General features: G+C 48.0%; 2 protein-coding genes across 2 annotated transcripts; both read left to right on the forward strand.

Moving 5' to 3' along the window:
* The first annotated feature begins 375 nt into the window (after positions 1-375).
* LOC149338500 (uncharacterized) lies at positions 376-903 on the forward strand. Its single transcript, XM_089550750.1, has one exon. The coding sequence runs from the start codon at positions 376-378 to the stop codon at positions 901-903; it is 528 nt and encodes a 175-aa protein (XP_089406876.1).
* An 81-nt stretch (positions 904-984) lies between these two features.
* LOC149338501 (uncharacterized) lies at positions 985-6,880 on the forward strand. The gene is made up of 2 exons (XM_089550751.1): positions 985-3,553; positions 6,753-6,880. The coding sequence occupies exons 1-2, from the start codon at positions 985-987 to the stop codon at positions 6,878-6,880; spliced, it is 2,697 nt and encodes an 898-aa protein (XP_089406877.1).
* Positions 6,881-22,967: the final 16,087 nt, after the last annotated feature.

Below are 22,967 nucleotides of genomic sequence, written 5' to 3' on the forward strand. Positions count from 1 at the left end.
AATGACTATGTTAAAGTCAAGCATGCGCTCTTGCTCAGATTTCGGTTGACAGAAGAGGGATTCCGTCAGAAGTTTAGGAACGAAACGCCTAATGACCACGAGACTCCCTCGCAGTTTGTATCTCGACTGGGCAACTACTGGGGAAGATGGATAGAACTGTCGAAAACAGAGAAGTCATACGAGGGAGTGAAGGGGCTAATTTTAGCCGAACAGTTGTTAGAAAACTGTGCGCCTGCAATGGTCACGTTTATAAGAGAAAACAGGACCACGGACCTCAAAGAATTGGTTCAGCGAGCAGATGAATACGTGATGGCACGAGGGACCGTCAACTTCGGCTGAAGAGACTCCAAGAAGGAGAGTCTGGTCGCAGGCAAGATGGCCGAACCGCCGCGTGGCACGGGGGTTCTTGCACGGTGCTACATCTGTTCGCGACCGGGGCACATTGCGGCCCAGTGCAGGGCGAACCATGGCCCTCCAGTGCAAAAGAATCGGACGCCATCCAGCTCCAGGAACATGTCTGCATGTATCCAGGATGGCTATCTAGAATTAAAGGATGGACAGCGCGTCCCGGTCGTGAATATGACTGCGTTGGCAAAGACGCCCGACTTGCCGGTCGTAGAAGGCCTGATCAGTGGAAGGAAGGGTCGAGTGCTGAGGGATACAGGTTGCAACATGGTGATCGTCAACCGCAGCTTCGTCAAGGAAGAAGAAATGACCGGCGACCACCGGGTCGTCTATTTGGTAGACCGCTCCGCTAAGCTACTGCCCGAGGCCCGCATTCAGATCGACACCCCATACTACAAGGGGGAAGTTATAGCGGGTTGCATGGAGGAGCCCCTTTTCGACCTTGTTCTCGGAAACATCGAAGGAGTACGATGCCCAGAAGCACCAGATACCGGTTAGAAACCCAAGAACTCGGAAAGGGCAGAGGCTCCTCCAAGTCAGCAGCATGATCCATGCAACAGGGGCCCCGACCAAGTTACCATGCCCACGGCGGCGGTCACGACCCGCCAGCAGGCGGCCCGACAATCCAAAGAGGGATTCCGTAAACTACGGGTGCCGACTACTCTCCCTGACGTCAGCCCCAACCAAATGAGGCAAGACCAACGAGACGACAGCAGCCTCCTGGTTTGCTTCGAGGCGGACGAGCGGCGAAAGAGGACAAAGTGCAAGGGAGGCGGTTCGTTCAAATTCTGTCTTCATGATGGCCTGCTATACCGAGAGTACGTTCCGAACACCGGAGCGAAGACGACCCAGCTAGTAGTGCCCCAGAAGCACCGCGAGAAGGTTCTCCAGTTGGCACATGGGGGGCTGATGGCAGCGCACCTCGGACGGAAGAAAACAACGGATCGCATCCTCGCAGACTTCTTTTGGCCCGGATTACATGGGGACGTGGGCAGGTTCGTCGCATTTTGCGACATATGCCAGAAAACCGTAGCGCGCGGCACAGTGCGGAAGGTTCCCTTGGAGCGGGTGCCTCTCGTTGACACCCCCTTCAGCAAAGTCGCGGTCGATATAGTAGGACCCCTCAAGCCTACCACACGCCGAGGCAGCCGCTACATTCTGACGCTGGTAGATTACGCTACCCGATTTCCAGAGGCAGTAGCCCTACCAAGTATTGAGACAGAGCGGGTTGCCGAGGCACTTCTACACATATTTGCACGGGTTGGCGTTCCGGAAGAGATGCTCAGCGATCGAGGGTCCAACTTTACTTCCGAGCTAATGGCTGAGGTTGGGCGCCTTTTATCACTGCGGCTCAAAACGACGACTCCCTACCACCCCATGGCGAATGGTCTGGTGGAGAAAATGAATGGCACCTTGAAGAAGATGCTGCGCCGGATGTGTGCTGAACAGCCTAAGGACTGGGACAGATTCATCGAACCTTTACTATTTGCTTACCGGGAGGTGGCCCAGGAAAGCACGGGTTTCTCACCATTTGAGCTGCTTTATGGGCGGAATGTCCGAGGGCCGCTCGCCATCTTACGAGAGCTGTGGACGGGCAGTAAGATTGAGGAAGAGGTGAAGACAGCTTACGAATATGTCATCGATCTTAAAGAAAGGTTGGAGACGACGTGCCAAATCGCTCACGAAGCACTGAGCCAAGCAGGAGAACGTTACAAGGCATACTACGACAGTCGGGCCAAACCGCGGCAGCTGCATGAGGGAGACCAAGTGCTTCTGCTATTGCCCACTGAGCACAACAAACTAACCATGAGATGGAAGGGACCTTACCCGGTCGTTGGAAAAAAAAGCGGAGTGGATTACGTTGTCGACGTCGAAGGCACTACCAAGACATTTCATATCAACATGTTAAAGAATTATAATGCCCGCGAGACGCGACCAAAACACTCAGTGCAGACCGTCGCCATGGTGGCTGCGGACGAGGAGTGCTACGAGCTTATGTGGCCATTGGATGAAAAGGTGGGGCCCCAAGACGTCGCCGTGTCGGACCAACTGACCCCGCAACAGGTGAAGGAACTGCGACGTCTTGCGTTAACCTATCGGGATGTCTTCACGGAGAGGCCAGGCTTCACGACATGGGCTGAATGCTCTTTGCCGACGACGGCGAATAAGCCCATCTATGTGAAGCAATATCCACTACCTCATGCCGTCCAGCAAGCAATCGAGAAGGAGGTGTCCAGCATGATACAGATGGGAGTGATTGAAAAATCGCGGTCCCCGCACAACGCCCCGGTCGTTTTGGTTAAGAAACCGGACGGTGGCTACCGGTTTTGTGTGGATTTCCGGCGACTAAATAATGTGCTGGTAGCCGACGCGGAACCTATTCCTCGAGCGGACTGCCTAATCGCCGAAGTTGGGGCAAGAAAGTACTTTTCTAAAATGGACTTGTCGAAGGGATATTGGCAAGTGCCTCTTGAAGAGGAGTCAAAAGAAAATACCGCCTTTTCAACACCAAGTGGACATTACCAGTTCAAGAACATGCCATTTGGCATCAAAACGGCACCGGCAGTATTCGCAAAACTAATGAGGAGAGTGCTGGAAGGAATTGACAATGTCTACCACTATTATGACGACATTTTGGTAGCGACAGAAAGCTGGGAGGACCACGTGACGGCACTCAACCTTGTTCTAGAACGAATACGGGCAGCCGGGATGACGATCCATCCGAAGAAGTGTCACCTGTGTTTCGAGGAACTTTCTTTCCTCGGACACACCATCGGACGGGGAAGCCTGGGTCCAATGAAGGCCACTTTGGACAGGATCCGCGATGCTACGAGGCCGACGACCAAGCGCCAAGTTCGAGCGTTTTTGGGACTGTCGGGCTACTACCGGGAGTTCATACCAAACTATGCCACTGTGGCGACTCCCTTGACGGACCTGACTAAGAAGCTAATGCCTAACACCGTTAAGTGGGGGGACCGGGAGCAACACGCTTTCATAGAACTGAAACGGCTTCTCGCAGAGCCACCAATCCTACAGGTGGCTGATTTCCAAAAAGACTTCGTGCTTCGCACAGATGCCTCCGACCAGGGTCTTGGGCCAGTGCTCCTCCAGAGCAAGGAGGGGGTGCTGCACCCCGTAGCCTACGCAAGTAGGAAGCTGCTACAGAGAGAGCGAGCCTACTCAGCAGTCGAGAAGGAAGGTCTCGCAATCGTTTGGGCAATCAAGCGATTTAATTTTTTTTGTATGGGCGAAAGTTCACCCTCCAAACCGATCACCAACCACTCAAGTACATCCGTGAGGCGCAGTTCATGAACTCGCGACTGCTTCGTTGGGCTCTCTTGCTGCAAGAGTATGACTTCACGGTAGAGAACATACGTGGAAAAGATAATGTTGGTGCTGATTACCTCAGCCGGGTTTCAGAGCTCAGCGCTCGCCAACAAGTTGACGTTGATCTCTAACGATCAAGATGCTTTCGCTTTAATTTGTGTATGGAGTCTGTTCTTCCATGTGTGTCTACATAATACTTGTGCGTGCCTGTATTCCGCAGTATTATCTCAGTGTGTTTATGCTTGTATTTCTCAGTATTATCTCAGTGTGTCTGTGCTATGATTACAGTCGAATGTTCTCGTGTCGCATACGGCGATGCATGCGCGACTTCTGTTTTTGGAGTGTGGAATGTTATCAGCAATAACATTCTTGACGCGGGGGTGGTGAAACAGAATTCGCGCCAGTTGCGATTTTCCCCAGCGGCGGTTGAGCCCGGCGGCGGGGACTCCGTCCTAAGCATCCCCATGCGCGACCCCCCCCCCCCCCTCACGCACACACTTCTGTCTGGTCTCCGACGATGAGAAAGCAGTTGTCTGGCCAGTGACCTCCTGTACGCGGAATTCCGGCTCGAGCGTCTGCGGGGCCAGCCGGGGCTCGGCGCGGGACGTTTCGGCGCGATAGTTTACGTTTCGTCGTCGCCTCTGATTCGTCGGTCCCGGGCCCCGGGCTGCCTGGGGAGGGTGAGGGAGAGAGGGGGACAGAAACTACGGGGGGACTGTGGAATGTGGCGGAGAGCAGTCGAGGTGGAGATCTTGGATGTGGCGGTGTGCTAGCTAACCGCGCGTGTGTGTGAAGTGTCAGCCGAGAGGTGGTCGGCTCGTCGCGAAGTGTCTGGGCAACGAGTAACGACTCCGGGGACCCGACATCGACAGCCCGACGCCTATCTCGGACCGGACCTCAACCACCCGAACAGCTAAGCCCCTGCCACTCCCACATTTACGAACTATACCCTAAATTTGTTCCTTTAAAAGTGCCTTGTATTTGTATTTCCTCTCGCCTGTTACATTTGATACTGTGTGTCAAAGCTAAAGTTTGTTCCGTCTGTCCTGTGTCTATGCTGTGCTATTGTTGATGAGTTGGTGAAAGTGTTGTTCTCTTTGTTAATTAAATTCTATCCACTCTCATTCCCGACTCCTGTGTCGTGCCTCCGGTCAGCGGCCGGTCAGGCGTGGACCTATCGCCGGTTAGCCACTCGGTCCTGCTTAAGATCTGGCACCTGGGTGGAGGTGTTTGTCTCTCCTCCCCTAGAATTGGTAACAGAGAGTGTGGAGCCCATTGGTGGCGTGCACCCACTTCGTGACACACATACAATGACAACATCGACCACGACGCGAAAGACCTTCAAAACGACGCCGTCCTCCAGAAAAGCTTCTACCACACGCACCACCCACGATTCACATACCTGACGAAGCCATGACCAGACGCCGACGACGACCTGCAACGCGAAAGACAGGACATCCCTTAGCGAAAAAAATGATCCGGTAAAAATGCATTTCAAACATAGTGTATAAAAGAACGTCTTGCTGGGCAAATTGGTAACTGTTCATCTTTGGTTACAGGCGCGAAAAAAGACAGAACACAAGACAGAAAGACGGGACGAAGCGCCACTCACAACTGATTTATTCGAAGAAAACATGCACAAATATACCGGGTGTTTTTTTTAGAAGGTCCAAAATTTTCAAAGAAAGGTAAATTTCTTTAGATTTATTTTAACAATGGGGCTATACTGAGGGCTACGGCGGACACCAGGTAAGAGGCAAACTACTTTAATTAGTTCGCTGATTAACTGAATACGTTAATTAACTTTTATCATTTTTATTCTAGGGGATATGTTGTATTAGAAGAATTGGAGATCGTCTTCCAAACAGTCCAGCTAAGAAAAAAGATTTTCATGAAAAAAATTTTTCCGCACGTAACGAAGCGAGAAAAAGTCACCCTGGTAGGCAGCTTCACACTATAACACAGCGTCTGTGAGCGCCTGTGACGTAGCTCGCTCCGCCCTGCACTTTGTGTCAATGCGTTCTTTTTCCAGCGCGGCATTCCGTGAGGCCGCGGAGCGAAGCGAGATAAGCAGCGATAGCGCAGGCCGCCAGTCCGGGACGCGTGACGCAAAGCGCAGGGCGGAGTGAACTACGTCAGAGGCGCTCCCGCCGCTGCGTTACGGTGTGAAGATGCCTACCAGGGTGAATTTTTCGCGCCTCGTAACGTGCGTGAAAAATTTTTATTTTAGATTGTTTTTTCTCCGTTGGACTGTTTAGAGGACGATCTCCAATTCTGCGAATACAACATATCCCCTAAAACAAAAATTAAAAAAGTTAATTAACATATTTAGTTAATCAGCTAACTAATTACAGCAGTTTTCCTCTTGCCTGGCGCCCGCCGTAGCCTCCACTATAGTCCCAGTGCTAAAATAAATCTAAAGCAATTTACCTTTTTTAAAAAATTTTGGACCTTCTAAAAAAAAACACCCGGTATGCCGTCTTACATGCAAGGAATACTGCCACCTTCGAAGTTGATATGATAGCGAAGGGGTGAAAAAATTGCTCTCAGCCTTGTACAAAGATATTGATGTGTCGCTGACGCACATGCTTCCTTTTTTTGCAATAAAAAAAGCTTCGATTAGTTCCCTAGCTTTTGTGTCTTTGCTTTTTGACCGAATTCATGCACTAGAAAAACATGTCTATCAAGAGCGTGACAGGCAGGACCTTATATGCTGAGGCATATTTGGGCCTTCTTTATTTTGCTGAACGTTTATTTCGTGTTCCCTGATTCGCTCGTTAACGCAGCGCCCAGTTTGCCCTATATAGGAGCGGCCGCACGAGAGGGGAATTTCATACACAACTCCTTCGGCGCACTTCATGCACGATCGCCGATGTTTCGTTCCGAACCCTCTCTCTTCTTTCCGTCCTCTTTGAATACGAGAGCAAAGGCTTCCGAGCTTTTCAGGGGCTGAAAACACGAGCAGTACACCATGCCTGCTTGCGACCTTTTTCAAATTGTGGGCTAACTTGTGCACGTAGGGCACCACCCCAGGTCGCACCACCTCTTCTCGAGGGACACCTTCCCCAGATCTCACAGCCTTACTCTTCATCTTCTGCAGCAGCCTTTCAGCGACAGTCGTTACGAGCGAACCAGGGAACCCAGCTGAAGACAGCCTAGCCAATTGGTCTTGAAAACTGAGAAAGTATTATAATTCACAAAATTACATATTTTAATGCTTTCGTATGACTTGTGAGGATAAAGAGGTACACTTAAACCTCGATCTATTTCCATAAAATTCCTCTCAAAATCTCAACCAAACAGCATATGTGAAAATGCACACAAGGTGAAAGCCAGCTGGCGGAAATGCCTCATGTCAGAAATTATCAGTCGGTTAGCTGAAATATTAATAGAAAAGGATTAGTTCTCTGGCGTGTATTTCGCATTAAATCCCTGCTTTGTGGTTTAGCGCTTCTGCATGTTTGCTTATTAGCAGCCCGAGACGCATGAGATGAGATCCTTTTAGCAGCCAGCCTCCGGAAATTATGATTTTAAATGAATGGTAGAAACTGCTCAATAGGACGAGGACAGGAGTTAAGGAAACGAATACGGCATAACTGGCACAGACTGCCTTCTGTTTGTTCAAGGAAGCGAAAGCATAGGCTATTTAAGGAGGGAACCCAGGCTACCCATTTCTTTTCCTCCTGTCCTCGTCTTTTTTCGTAGTTTCTAATCCTAGTCAAAAATGAATTAACTAGCCCACAGGAACGTCCTAATGTGGTTTTAAGAACAAATAAAATTTCTGCAATGTAAGCCACATTTCAACTGGCACCACAACCTACCAGATCAACGTCGTTGCCTGACGCCGAAGACCCCAGCCATCGTCAAAACGGCACGCAAAGTTTGCGCAGTCGCTACATCTCTGAAGGAGGTGGTGTGATTGAAGGGTTTGGGGGGTGTCCAGTTTTACTACAAATAAAGGCAGACATGAAATTCATTACATGGTACGTATTTGAAGTGTGGTTGCAAGTGGCGCTGCCTACCCCACTGAGATCAATCTAGGAGGCAAAAAAAAAGATTGGTTAGATAAACAAAAGAGAAAACTTAGTCGGCGTTCTCAAACCGTGAAGTTAAGATGAAGCACTTTATTTCCATTTCGAAGTCATACCAACACAGTTTCCGAATAGCTTTCCGGAAAAAGCTTAGGGTACGCTTCGTGTCAAGTGCGTGGGGCGCTGTTTTAGGGCCCTCTGCTGCTTCCATGCTATCCGCCCGCTCCATATTTCCGGCGCGCCGTTCCGGAATTTTTTCTATTCTTCAAGCATGTCCGTTATTCAAAGCGGAGTCTCTAAAATACCATAATGCCATCACCCACAAGCTCTAATCATGGAGGAGGTTAAAGAACCCCAGGTGGTCGAAATTTCCGGAGCCCTTCACTACGGCGTCTCTCCATAGCCTCATTTGCTTTGGGACATTAAACCTGAATAAACCAAATCAATCTAATCATGTAGGAAGGAGAGAAGTGTTCTAATTATCGCACAGTGAACATCGCCCTCTAGCTGCGCTTACCGCAACTACGGCTGCGCGCAGGAACTTCGATCCGAATTCTCGTGAAGTTGACGCACACTTCCCTCCATCTAACGTCGCTGTCGCAAAGTGTGTTCCACTGGCGGCGGCCGGTGCCACCAGGCAGCGCTACCAGCCAATCTCACCACATCCCACCAGCATAGTTGCTAATTTGCTATGTTGTAGACAGTTAGGTAGACAGTAAATCAGAGCTGCTAATTAGCCGGAGCAGACGCCCAAAATTAACACAAAAGTAATACGGACTCGTCTACCGTCGATGCTGGGTCACTCTCCACTCAGAAGCAACTCTTATTACCTGCGCCTTCTTTCCGAGGGAGCTAAACGGCGGCGGGTGCTTCTTTGGTTTGGTTTATTGGGGTTTAACGTCCCAAAGCGACTCGGGCTCTGAGGGACGCCGTAGTGAAAGGCTCCGGAAATTTGAACCACCTGGAGTTCTTTAACGTGCACTGACATCGCACGGTACACTGGCCTCTAGAATTTCGTCTCCGTCGAAATTCGGCCGCCTCGGTCGGGATCGAACCCGCGTCCTTCGGGCCAGCAGCCGAGTGTCGTAACCACTGAGCCACCGTAGCGGGGCTTCGGTTGCTTGTCAGTAAGACATGTTGTGATAGGTACTGTATGAGTTGTACTGCTGTGAGCTCTATAGTTGTGTGACGTACTATAAAAAGATAAAACTAAAGATTCTGCGGCTTTCATATCTTCAGCAAAGCCGGACGTTGCACCAGGAGCCGAGTCCCGGTTGCTTAATTATTTGTTGACAATGAGGCTTCCCTTCTGGCTATAAAGTGTGTCGAGTTCACAGGGACACTCATGGGGCGGTGTTTTTGAATTTACAAGGCCATGTTTCTGCTCTAAGCCGATACCAGCTTGATATCGGCGTGGTGGAGCCGAGCTTTCGCAAGGGACATAGGAAGATATATGTAGCTTGTAAAAAGAGAGTGGCGTTCAGAATTAATGCTGCTGCGCACCATTATTTTGTTCGCACCTTATGTCCCATCCTATCTTTTATTCCCTACTTTTTTCATTCTATAATGTAACACGATACAAGCTGAACCTTGCCGCTGTGAACTCTAAAGAGAGTGAGAACTTAGTCAAGCGCCCGTCGCTTTTATTCTCGCCTCCTCAATCACCTGGTATTGATGGAAATAAAAGCGATTACTATTTTAATGATTAATATGGTCATATTTAAACGAGAACAAAGAGTCGCTGGTGGGGCCGGCAACCACGGCCTCCATATGTCGTGTGTTGTGCTCTGCCACCTGAGCTACGACGGCGCCTGTCCCATATTCTTTCATTGGTATTTATTTGAAAGTGCTCACCACCGTCAGCTCCGATCATAACGGCAACCGTAGGAAAGTACTGTTATAACGGACTGTTATGAAACTGGATACCAGTGCATTTTGGGTAACATGCCTTTCACTACAGCACCCCATATAAAACAAGTGCATCTTTGGGACGTTAGACCGCACATAACACATGGAAAGAACACTCCCCGTCTCCGTCACTGACCACGCGGTAGTGTTGCGGGTGGCGTCCATCACTTCCCAAGAGGCGTTGTACGTGCGAAAAGTAGGCGAGGATATTTATGTACGGCCTTTCACCTAAGGGGAGGAAGCCTTTATTCGCACCTGCTCAGGCTTCTGCTCAGGATCATGGAAGGTGGCGGAGGAACGGTGGCTAATTTAACTTGGTCACAGATGCCCGCATTTCGCCGCGCGTGCTGTGAGTAGGCGCTGGCGGTCCCTGTGGTCCCAGGCGTCATGACACCACAATGCCGTATTTTGAATTTTGTGCAAGTGATAACAGCTTCCACACTGTTTAGAAATATATACGTCGTTTAATCTTCAGCTACATTAACGCTTTGCCTTACCTCCGAGACAGGCCTCTGCTTAGCAAAAGTAGAATTTGAGGCAAGTTGGGGATTATCGATTGCAGACAATTCTAACGTGCTATCCTCAGCACAGTGGGTTCTAGCAAAGGGCGATTTGAATTGATATCCTCAGTTTTGATTGGTTACTGCGAAGTCTGTGCGTACTATATGCTCCTTAGTTTGTTCCCCTTCGTCGCGACCGTCATTCCTGCGCGAGAACAGGGGCTAAGTTTGTAGTCACTCGGGCACTCTCGCAGCGAGCGCGCGGCGTGCGAGAGCAGCGCCATGGTGCGACCGTGCAGCCGCTGCTGCCGCTGGAGCTGTGGTCTCTGCACGTTTGCTTACGCCTGGTCATAAACATAATGGTGAAGATGCTTAGTATTTAGTTGTTATTGCGCAAAATCTTATATCGTTTATGCATATTGCTGACATTACAGTCTTTATGTCCTCCAAGGAGTTTTTTTCTTTGAAGTGATGACCATCAGCGAGAAAAACCTTCCGAGACACAGACGTAGCGCTTTTACAAGGTAGTGGTTACTGCGGACAAACTCAAGCGTTTTAGTATGCAAACCACGGCGAGCAAGAATCCGTCGTCGGACACTGAAAGGGACTAGGACAAGGCCACCGAGGTGTACGAAAAAAAAAGATGAAGACAGGACGCATTCCAACCGAAGGAACATCAAAAAAAAATTAGGGGTGATTAAATGGATTAATGCGGGCAAGTTCGATAGCATACTTGAACACGCTGGTCTATTTTAGTTATTAATCGATTCCAATTCTGGGTCGATTGACTTTCACTGATCAATCTATCCTGATTTTGATTCTATTCCGATTGCGGTTCTGTTCTGATGAAGCGAGTGGGTCCATGAAAAGACCAAGCTTCATTTGGACGCTGTACTGCGGTTACTCCAGCCTAGTTACCAAAGTCGAGGTAAACAAAACACTGGCATTTACTAAACGGAGGTGGTGAAGAGGAATAGTTCGGGGATACAACGACTTTCTTTCTATATAAGTATCAGACTTGGAATAGTTCGGCGATGAAAGAATAATGATATTGCATTTTCTCCGGATCAATCCCATTAATCGTGTCTATAAACTTTTTCACTATCGCTGTTCTTGACTTTAGAGGGTTGTGTTCTTTCTGTGTGGTCACAGCCATTTTTTTAAAGTTGCTTCTTCATCTGATTCAAATCCTTCCGTCTTTCCTTAGTAAGACGACGTGTTTCCCCAGCAAATCTTTGAGAAGTGTCACCATTTTTTTTTTGTTCCCCGGTTTGGCTCCTTTTGTTGAATTCTTTATTTTTCGCACCTTTTGTTGTTCTTGCCATACCTGTGCAGACACATCATTTTCGCTCTCTCCATTTCCGCACCTAGCTCTGTGAAATAAATCTTCTGTTGCTAGTCAGCGCTCCTCCGTACGCTTGTCTCGCAGTGTGTCCCGTCTGCCCCGTCATTTCTTCGCTTTCCTTTCGAGGTCAAGCTTTCGCGTTTGCGCGTCGTGCCTTTTGATCGCCTTTCCTTGCTACTAGGACGCGGGGCGAGAAGGACGCGAGCCGGGCAGATTGCTCGGAGGAAGTCGATGTTTGCCACTGCAGTGACGCGCCAGCCAGTGATGTGGCAGGCCAGCGATCCTCCTGCCGGGGTCTGATACGGTGGGTGCGGTGACGGCAGCCTCGAAGACGTTCGGCTCAAGCTCACCGGCATCCGTGACACCACATCGGCCCCGAAGCGATTGTCTGCAGCACGGCGGGGTTCCTTCCGACCGGACCTGTCTACTCCGCAGATAAGCCAGAGTTTCGCGCCGCTCTTCAGAACTCTTTCTTTATTCGTGTAGTTTCACCTCTGCATCACGTCTTGTACTTTTTCTTAACCTCGTTCTTTTGCGTAACATTGTGTACGTTTATGCATCGTCATTTTTCGGTCAATCCACCAGTATTACCCGTCTGTTGATTTAACCATACCCTCACTTTCGTCTTATCGATGTAACAACTCCCCAGTCTGTATGCTTCGCTGACTTGCCTTTTGGAAATAATGTTGGTACCCTAAAGTGCTGTGCGTGGTAGTGCTTTGTTGCAATTTGATTCGGAGTACAGTTTATCTTGTTGTACAATATTTCATGTGTGCCCCATGCCTTTGGTCAGCCGCTAATTGAGCGTGTCCCCTCTTTCTGGTCAGCAGTCCGAGTCTTCCTTCTTCAGCAAGTGAGGTGGAGTAGTTTGTCGCTACGCTTCCTCCAAACTTATTTTGTGTGCGGCGATGGGCAGGTTGTCCCGATTAGTTATGACAGCCTATTCTACCACAACGCGGAGATATTTCTTGTCTGAAATTCTCACGGCACAATTCCCTAATTTGCGGCTCAGGGTGCTGTAAGAATTTTTCCGCACTTTCAAGGTCTCAATTTTACAAGGCTCTGAAACGGTAAAGCATAACAGCGTCTAACCCCCCAACAGAATAGAACTGTTAGAGTTATAAAAGTTAATAAATAAGCGCAAAGCACCCGACATAAAGAAGTTTAATATGGAAAGAATCGAGTATCGAGTACTACCTAGTCCCCCATAAAATCAGCAATAAAATTCCAATAAGGAAGGGTGCCAGGTAGCAAGACACGATCTCACCTATGCAATTTATCGCCTGTTTACGGGAGGTAATACGAGACCTGGATTAGCAATAATAAGAGTTGAAATTGAAATTGAAATTGAAATTTATTCCGCAACAGAAATGGAATGTTGCGAGGAGGGCAGGTAAAAAGCTGAAAAAACAGCTTGAGGAGTCCTGATCTCCCAGCATACACAGTAGCGCAGCAGCGTGCGGCGACGTGCACGTCAACATCAAAGCGAGGAAAGAAAAAAAGAATAGACAGGTTATACAAACAAGGTACGCAATTTCTGTGAGGAAATCGCGGAAATGTCATTATTTGTTTCAGTAAAAAGATAATTTAAAATCGTCGGCAATGAGTATTTCAACATTTGTTTCCCGTAGTTAGTCCGGCATTTGGTGACATTCCAGGGTTCCAAAAAACGTACGTTATCTGCAATCCGGCTAGGTTAGTTAATGCATCATTATTCATTATTATTCCCTGTTTATAAAGGTGGGATAGTTTCTAATTGTATAGTGATGTAACAGGAACGATATTGTGTTTTTTAAATAGGTCTGCAGTATGGGAGCGATACGGAACATTACAGACCAGACGTAAGACCCGTTTCTGCAATATTAAAAGTTTGCTGATGTTTGTTGCTGTTGTTGTGGACCATACTAAAAAGGCATAGCTTAATGTGGAGGAAAATAAACAGTTATATAAAAGGACGTTAACTGAGGTAGGGAAATAACAGTGGTGGCGTATGATGCCAATAGTTTTCGACAACTTATTTACTATATAGCCGACGTGTTCATCCCATGTCATATTTTGAGAAAAGTATACACCTAGTGATTTAAAAGTTCTTACTATTTCAATATTGGTATTGTTTAACACAATGTGCGGCAACTGGATTTGCTTGTGGCGGGGGGGAATAGTACAGCTTTTGTCTTGCGATGGTTAAGTGCTAAAGAGTTTGTTTGAGCCCACGTATTTATTTTAGACAGCGCGCTATTGGCTTGATTAGCTAAGGTCTCACATGAGTTGTCTGAAAAAAATAAACTAGTGTCATCTGCATAGATTATATAGTGGGCATTTTCGTCAAGGCGGACTATTTCGTTTATATACAGGATAAACAGAAACGGGCCCAGAATACTGCCCTGTGGGACACCTGATTTTACTGATTGTACTGCAGAATTTTGTCCTCCAATTACTACAAACTGAGATCTATGTTGCAAATAAGATGTGATTAATTCTTGTGCTTTCCCCCTAATGCCATAATGCTCCAGTTTTTTAATGAGAATGTTGTGATTTATGAGATCAAACGCTTTTGAAAAATCCAGAAACAGTCCAAGCACCATATTTTTGCGTTCGAAATTTGACAAAATAAACTTCTTTTGAGCCAAAAGTGCCAGCTCTGTCGACTTATTCTTTCGAAACCCATATTGGGCGGAACATATAATGTTATGACGATCAGTAAATGAGGATAGGCGCTTCAGAATTATTTTCTCCAGGCCTTTCGAAAAAACGGGTAAAACCGATATTGGACGATAATTTGACATATCGCTCCTGTCACCTTTCTTGAATAGAACAGTTACCTTTGCTGTTTGCATGGCATGCGGGAAAGTTCCAGTCAACAAGCATATATTGAAAATGTGGGTAACGCAAGGGGCTATTTCTCTTATTGCAGACTTTATAGGCTCTATCTGAAAGCCACAGGCATCAGTTGCTTTGCTGTTATTTACTGCCAAAAATGTAGTTACAACTTCACTTTCCGAGACTGGTTCTAAAAATATTGTTTGTTCATTTGGGCCATTCATAAGAGATAAGTCAGCGGCGGGTTCGCTAACGTCGCCAAGTGACAGAAAAAAAGTATTAAAGGCGTTGGCTAGTTCAGCACCCTGTAACTCTATTCCATCGTTTGTTATTTTATTTACTGCTTCTGCTGAGGTCCCGGTTGCCACTTTAAGTGCCTTCCAAACATTGCCTGTGCGCCCTTCAGTCGAGTTAAAGAGGTGAATATAATATTGTCTTTTTTCAGCCCGAAGGTGTTTCGTGACAAAATTCCTGTATGATTTGAATATTTTAAGGGCTTCAGGAGATTTAGTTCGTATGAACGTCCTATATAATTGATCTCGTTTCTTTAAAAGTTTTAACGATTCTTTAGTTATCCAGGGTTTGCGACTGTTTTTACAGGTTCTGCACTTCTTCATTGGAAAACACCCAAAGTATACTTCGGAAAATTTACGCAAAAATGTTTCATATGCTACGTTCGGGTCATTTGCTGCGAACACATCGTCCCAGCTGACTGTGGTTAGACAGTCTTTAAATGTAGAGAGCGTTGTAGGATTAATAACTCGGTAAGAGAATACGGAACGTGGGGTCTTTACTGCATTAGTGCACTGATTCACTGATATAACTATCGGCAGGTGGTCGCTGATGCTATGAATCAATGTACAAGCTCTAACGAGGGATGCATCGAAGTTGCTTAAAAAAAGGTCTAAAAGTGTCGTTGATTGTGTAGTGATTCGTGTTGCTGATGTTATAAAGTTCTGACAGCAGTGAGAGTTTAAGAGGGATTCGAGTTCTAGTTTTACATTGCTATCAACGAGCATATTTATGTTCAAGTCACCACCAAGAATTAATTTATATTTACTTGCACTCACAAATTCTAAAAATGAATCAAGAAAAGTAAAAAACAACTGGACATTGGTAGAAGGAGGACGGTAGCATACACACAATACTGTAGTACCACATCTAATAACAAGAGTTTCATAAAAGGGGTTAATACAAGAAAATTCAGTAAGTAGTTCAGAATCCAATAAATTTTAAACTAACATTGCAACACCACCACCCCTTTTGTCACTACGGTTCATGTAATACGATTTATGTGTCTGATATGTATACACATCCTCCTTCGACGCAAACCAAGTCTCAGTAAGCATAACATCAAAGCGTACTTAAGCTTCAGTAAGAAGATGATCGAGTTCATCTCGCTTATTTCTCCCTGATCTAAGGTTACAATGAATACAATTGAGGCTTCGCCGGCCATCAGCATTGAGAATGTTCTTAAGACTTGATAAGTTCACTTGAGATGTAAAAGAAGGAAGCATTTTACTAGATAGGGGGTCGAAAAGAAAACTGGTAGGAGTACTAGGCCAAAGTTTATCACAGACTGTCAAGATCTGCGGCACAGCGAATGACAACGGCACTGTCACCCTCCTTTTTCCTCATTAGTACTTTGCCATTGCAATGCCACGAAAACTTGTAATCATGGCTCTTTGCCCAATCCCTTGTACGGCGCAGCAGGTCCCTGTTCTGATTAGTCATGTTTTCGGTGATCGTGACATTCGACGAACTCTTTCGAAGTTCTTTACGCGCTTCCAGCCACAAGTCACGAACAGATTGCTGAGCAAATCGGACAATGATTCCAGGTATTTTGTTTGGTTTTGATGGAAGTCTATGAACAGCGCCAATGTCATTCTTTGTGAGCTCTGGCACGTGGATGGTCTGACCTAGATCATTCAGTTCACACATCAAGTTTTCATTTTCCGTTACTGGGATGCCATGAATTTCAAGACTGAGTTTTCGGCTACGCCATTCGAGGTCGTTTACAGTTGATTTCCTTTCTGCAATGTCATCTGCAGTACAGGTAGCCTCTAGCTGGGTTACACGCCTGTTCAGGTTTCCAATATCCTTCTCCTGTTGAACCTGTCGGCTGAGGATCTCATCATACTTTAGTGACATCAGCTCAATTGAAGCTTTGATCTCACCCACCTGAACAGGTAGGTCTACCAGGGCATCAAGTCTTTTAGTTATGTCTGCTAGACAGACAGCAATATCAGGCTCTAGGGGCGCTCTATCACCTTTGGCCTTTGATGGGCGACAAGCCACGCACCGCCATGTGCGGCGGCCGCTCTCGCCTTTGGCTTTATACGTTGATTCAGACCAGCGTGAACAACCACCAATATGGGAAGAGCACTCACATTCGCAGCACGTCAAGAAACGCCCGTCGTCTGGCAGGAGCTCATTGCAGGCTTGGTACGTGATTGCCATGGTCCAAGGAACAAGTTTGAGTACACGCCTACAGTCCTACAGTAGCAGCTCATACAAGGGCAAGCACGCAACACGGCAGCAGAGCGCGCACACGGGGGCAACGGCGGTAGCAAAACCAGCGCTAAGGACAAACTGAAAACGAGTTCACCAACCTGGGTAGGCAGGAAAAAAAATATAGATAAGGGGAGCGTCCTTCCACCGCCGCCGCCACCGCCCGTGTGACAAAATTGCGCCTCTGCCACCAGGAGCGCGACAACAGGTTCACGCAGTCCGTGACGTCAGGAAGGATGCACTGTCAGCAGTCACGGAAGCGATGTCAGGCTTGGTCTGGGTAGGCAGGAAAAAAAATATAGATAAGGGGAGCGTCCTTCCACCGCCGCCGCCACCGCCCGTGTTAATAGTTAATAGTTAATAGAGATAGTTAATAGTTAATAGTTAATAGAGATACCTAAGTAATTTAAGATTCGCTGATGACATTGTCTTGCTAGTTTACCGAGGATATGAATTGGAAAGCATTATCAATGAGTTAGGGAAAGCAGTAAAGTGGGTGTAAAAATTAACATGTGGAAAACTAATGTAATTTTCAACAGCCTAGCAAGGAAACAGCAGTTCACAATTGGTAGCGAGGTGCTGGATGTCTTATGGGAATGCGTCTGCTTAAAGCACGTAGAGACCGGTGATCCTTATCATGAGAAAGAAATAACTAGAAAAATAAGAATGGGGTGGAGCGCATACGGCAGGTTCTCTGACATCATGAATGGCAGTTTGCCAATATCCCTTAAGAGGAAAGTATACAACAGCTGTATTTTAGCGGTGCTGACCTAAGGGGCAGTATTGGGGAGGCTAACGAAAAGGGTTCAGGTTAAGGACAAAACAGCCATGTATGGAAAGCAAATGATAGGTGTAACGTTAAGAGACAGGAAGCGGGCAGAGTGGGCGAGGGAACGAACGCGGGTTGATGAGTTCTTAGTCGAAATCAAAAGGAGGAAATGGGCTTGGGCAGGGCATATAATGCGAAGCAAGATAGCCGCTGGTCCTTAATACTAACGGAGTGGATTCCAAGAGAATGCAGGCGGAGCAGAGGGCGGCAGAAAGTCAAGTGGGCGGATGAGATTAAGAAGGGATAGGGTGCCCGCTGTTGATAAAGGACAGGGCTAAATGGAGAGACATGCGAGAGGCCTTTGCCCTGCGGTGGGCGTAGTAAGAGTGATGATGATGACGACGTACAAGTATAGTTAATAGTTTGGGTATGTGCGGATATGGCAATAAAGCAGCCATGTGTGTATTGTTGCCTCAGAACTATGTTTAAGAAATTCTCGACCATTATATTGAATTTGAAGTCATTACATAGAACTTCATGCAGCGAAATTCAGACGCCTGAAGAAATAACGGCTCAAGGAACTGAATAAAGTCTTTTAAGGTACCGCTTGGTTGTGGGTACAAAAGAGAGTAAACAGTTTGAGCACACGGGACTGATAGAAATTCATAATGATAGTAATAAAGCAAAGTTTGTTAAAGTACTTTATATTCATGTTATCAAGGACGAGATAACTAACCACCCCTCCGTGCCGGTCCCCAATTTTTAGTAAGGGATCGGTAACAAAGCAGTGGCCAAACGAGTGCTGGCCATACCGCGTTTCGGAGAGAATGATAAAGTGAAACTGGAATGACAAGCAGCTGAAAAAAGGTCAAGAATATCATTACTGTTTCGCTCGGACAGGCACTTTGGATGAAGCATGGAGTGGATTTTTTATGCGAAGCATACTAAAATAGCCCAACCCAGCTCCTCGAGCGCGGCGGTGTCGTTACCATTGACCTTTCGTGACCTCCATGTCATACCACGTGATGCGTGACGTCACAGCAGATGAAAAACGGGGGCCCAACTCGCGCCGTCGCGCGAGGCGTCGTGACCAAGGATGATCACGTGGTTGATGACGTCACAGCCGATGAGAAACGGGGGCCCAGCTCGCGCCGTCGCGCGAGGCGTCGCGACAAGGAGGACCACGTGATGCGTGACGTAACGACAAAGGAGAAACGGGGCCCCAGCTAGCGCCGTCGCGCGAGGCGTCGCGACCTAGGAGGAAGCCTCCTAGGAGCATGTATACGCTGCCGCATCGGTTTAGTGCCTCCTCTCCTGCCTCCTCTCTTGCCTCCTCTCCGGTCTGGCTGGCGCTGTGCAGGAACTCGGAGCACTCGGCAACTCGGCGCGCGCGCTCTTTCTTACGGCCTGTGCATGAGGGCCAGTTGCTACCCATCGCCGCAACTCTCCGGGGGCTGGTTCGGTTACTTTGCACATATTGCTGAACGGCTGCTCCGAGTACTGAACTAGAACTTGACAACCCTATCTTATGCAGCCAATGCTATCGGCAAGCAAAGCAGGGAACTAGTAGATGGATCTCAATACATTGAAGTCGGCATGCAATGATGGCGCATAGTATTAGCGAATAGGGCTGTATCATTTGCGATTAACAGGAATAAAAGAGAGGCAAGATATTACAAGCGAAGCCATGGTTAGGAAAACATTTATTTTTATCTTCAGGGCTGGCACAGTCTCTGTCGATACTTGGAAATGTATGAATAAAATAATAGCACTTGCCGTTTAAAAACATTCGAAGTATCGTGCCATCTGTTCTCACTGCGTGAAACACACCAGATCAGAAAGATGCTTTGCTCTTTGGAACTCCGATATCGTTTCACATACTTAGAAGGACTGAAAACAATAACAGGCGCTGCTTGTAATGACCTATACAACATTGTCGTGCGGCTCGCAGTTCAAGGGACGTCAGTTACAGCCTTAAATGTTTTCGCGTTGGCTTGTGGATGAAACCAGACGGCTTGTCATTTTGGTTTGTCAATTTCTTTGTATAGCTGACGAGAAGAATTCGGAGAAACTTCTCAGAAATTAGGGGTGTTAAGCATTTGGTGTGGCTTCTGTCAACCCCTTCCGGGCAGCATAGGACGGGTGAATCTTCTAGATGTGTTTCAACGATTAGTTACAAGACTTCGAGAATTTCGATCGTGGGAGATACTTGACCGCCTTTTCAAAAAAAAAAAAAAAACGCCGAAATCACTAGAAACCCCGGCTTTGGATAGTGGTGTTCACCATGCTTTGTTCCCTCCGGCGCCTGCTCAGGCCGTATGAAGAGAGCGAGAAAGCGCGTGCGTCGAAACCGGCCGTGCTCGGAGACTTTTTTTTTCCAGCAGCGGATTTGCCTGCCTGTAACGCTTCCCGACAGCCTTTCGTACTGCGAGACTGTCACGCCTTCCACAATTTCATCCAATGTGTTGTGAAGACCTAGTTCTAAAATCCTCGCGAAACTAGGAATAAATTACGAGAGTCAGCGAGGTCCGAAAGTGGACATGCTTAAGAGCGTGCGCGATAGGCTGATGATCCCACCACTACCGAAAAACATGCATCCCGTCCACCACAAGGATCGCAGAGAGAAACGGGCTGAAGCCCTCGGCAAATGTTTCAAAAACTATCCGATAGAAGACGTGGCCTACGTGGACGCAGCTAATTGCGGGAGGGGGAGAATGGTGATAGCGGTAGCTAGCGCCGAGACATATCTCCGAGCCGGCGCTTCGATCACGACGGACAGTCCCGAAATTGCAGAAGAAGCCGCCATCGCACTTGCAATAGTGGGCACGGATGCGTCAATGATAGTCAGTGACTCAAAGGTAGCAGTGATGAACTTTGCCAAGGGGAGGGTCTCCCCTCTGACGAACGGAATCCTGCGGACTGCAAGGGACGACCGCAAAATTCGCATAGTCTGGACACCTGCACACGCATCCCTGGCTGGAAATGAAGCAGCTCACGAACTGGCTCGAGGTCTTGCTTTCCGAGCCAGTGGCCATACCGAGGGCTTCGCAGACAGGGATCGTCTTGTAGGTTACAGAGAAATCACACAACATTATAGGCTCAATCGAACAAAGTACCCCGCTGCTGATAAATCATTGACAAAGAGTCAGGCCACCTCTTGGCGCCGTCTCCAAACTTATACGTTTCCGAACCCGGTTATGTGTAGTCGTTATTATCCGGGACAATATTCAAACGAGTGTAAGCAATGTAAGGCCAAAGCGGATCTCAACCATATTCTCTGGAAATGCCCTTTTGCCCCCCTGGAGGGACAAAAAATAAAGTCACTTGAACAATGGGAGGCTCTCCTACTCAGCTCCGATCCGGAGACTCAAACAAAAGTCGTCCAACTGGCCGAAGACGCCGCCAGGAGCCAAGACCTTCTGGCCGTCGTTTAGGCGGGGGGCCTATATGCCCTTCAGACTGTTGACAATAAACGTTTTACAATCCAATCCAATCCAGCAGCGGAGACACCCATTGGAAATCAAAGCGAGCCGCTGCCGGCCTCGAAGACAGCGCGCACGTGAACGGGCGAACCAACCGACCGGAAAGAGCAGCAGTCGGGAAAGGGAACTTTTCGTCTGGGCGTTGCTCCTCCTCTAGCATGCATGTGGTTTGCTTGCTCGACGCTAGGGGTAGCGACGATCTCTGCTCGACAGAAAACCGGTTCATGTAAACGCGGTAGGGTCGGGCTAGTCAGCCCGACATCTGGCGCACCCCGACCCGACCCCCAACGTCGGGCTCCATGTATACGAGGCTATTGTCGCCGCATCTTCGGCCTTCGGCGCTCTTTGACCTTCGCCGCTGCCACCATGGTCCCACGGTCCTGGAAGTTCGCTGCCTTAATTCACTTAGGCAGGAGGGGAGGCATCACAGGCGCTACAGCACCCCTCTTTGACCTTCGCCGCTGCCACATCGCCACTACGTCGCCGCTGCTTCTGCCGCTGCTGCCGCCTTTGCCAGCCCCCGCCGCATCTTCGGCCTTCGCCGGTCAGGGTCCGCTGCCTTAATCCACTTAGGCAGGAGGGGACCGCGAGCTGCCTTAATCCACCCAGGCAAGGGGGGGGGGGGGGGGGGCATCCCAAACCCAACAGTGCTCTCTTCAAATTGTCATCCTGGATCGCCCGGAACTGCCCGTTAAGTCTCTGATGTTCAGTTTAGCACGATATGTTCGCTTACTAGCATGACCATTCCTGATGCATTTTTCCAGTGTGGTTATGCTTTGAGAGGCTGCTGCTCGAAATTCAAATTTTTTCTCCGCAGTTTTAGAGCAGAAACCAAAATGTGTGCGTATTTTCACCTTCCATTAAAAATAAGAAGACGCAAGAGGTTAATGATGCTTGGCTGTCTTTCAGTGACTGCTGAATGTGAGATAGTAATGCATTGCTTTGGAGAGAAATTTTTGTGCACGCAGTATTGGTCGTCATAGCAGAACTCCACCTATTAGGGCGTGCTTGCTACTTCGGTAAAGTTTGATCTTTTCGCAGCCTAAATAAGTTATTAGATATTTAATTGCAATTTGTCAACCGGATGCTTCAGACGAATTGGTAATGGCTAAAAATTCATGTTTCTATTTCTTTCGCAAAACATGGCCGCGCTTAACCGATACTCCATCATTGGACACTTGCTTTCTTTTCTTGCTCTCTGCTCTTCGTCTCTCTTTCTCTCCTCAGTCATTTTTACGCGCATAGCTACTGGAAAGCACCGTACATTAGGTGCATAATCGGTTAGTCTGTTGGTATTTAAAAAGAAATGGGGTTTTTGCGTTAACAGAGCGCTTTATTCGCCATAGCACTATAAGCGGTGGTATGCATCGCAGTACAGCTAACGTGAGTTAACTAGCAGGCTGATTAACTAATATTGAATAGGTGGCGCCGGATAGACGAGCATAAGCTGCGACGCTTTACCGGCTGCATGAAAGCGCGCCACCTGGGAATGACACACCTGATCCTGCCACCATCCTGAACGGGGTGTGATTGATCGATGGAATAAGAAGGGCTGTGTAGCGGTGGCCGGTTTTCAAGAACTCAAGTAGGCCCGTGTCCTCTTTTGCACGAAGAAACGTCTGCGGGAGCGGCGGCGGCCATGAGTCCACCGGGAAAGGGGGACACGGACAGAGAAGGCTTGAGGAGTCGCGGCAAAGTGCACACAGCGGAGGGAAACTAAGACTGGTGCTGTGATGAGAGGCTGCACAGTGGCGAAGAAGCTGTGCCAAGTGGGTGGCACTTACGTAAAAGGAATGGAGCGGGAAGAGTGCTGCCGACAGCCGCGGCACCTGTTTCGTTGCCGGGAAACGCTCACTGCTACAGTCTTTG

Source organism: Amblyomma mixtum, chromosome 6, assembly GCF_055824585.1.
Source record: "Amblyomma mixtum isolate Tamu chromosome 6, ASM5582458v1, whole genome shotgun sequence".
Classification (NCBI taxonomy): domain Eukaryota; kingdom Metazoa; phylum Arthropoda; class Arachnida; order Ixodida; family Ixodidae; genus Amblyomma; species Amblyomma mixtum.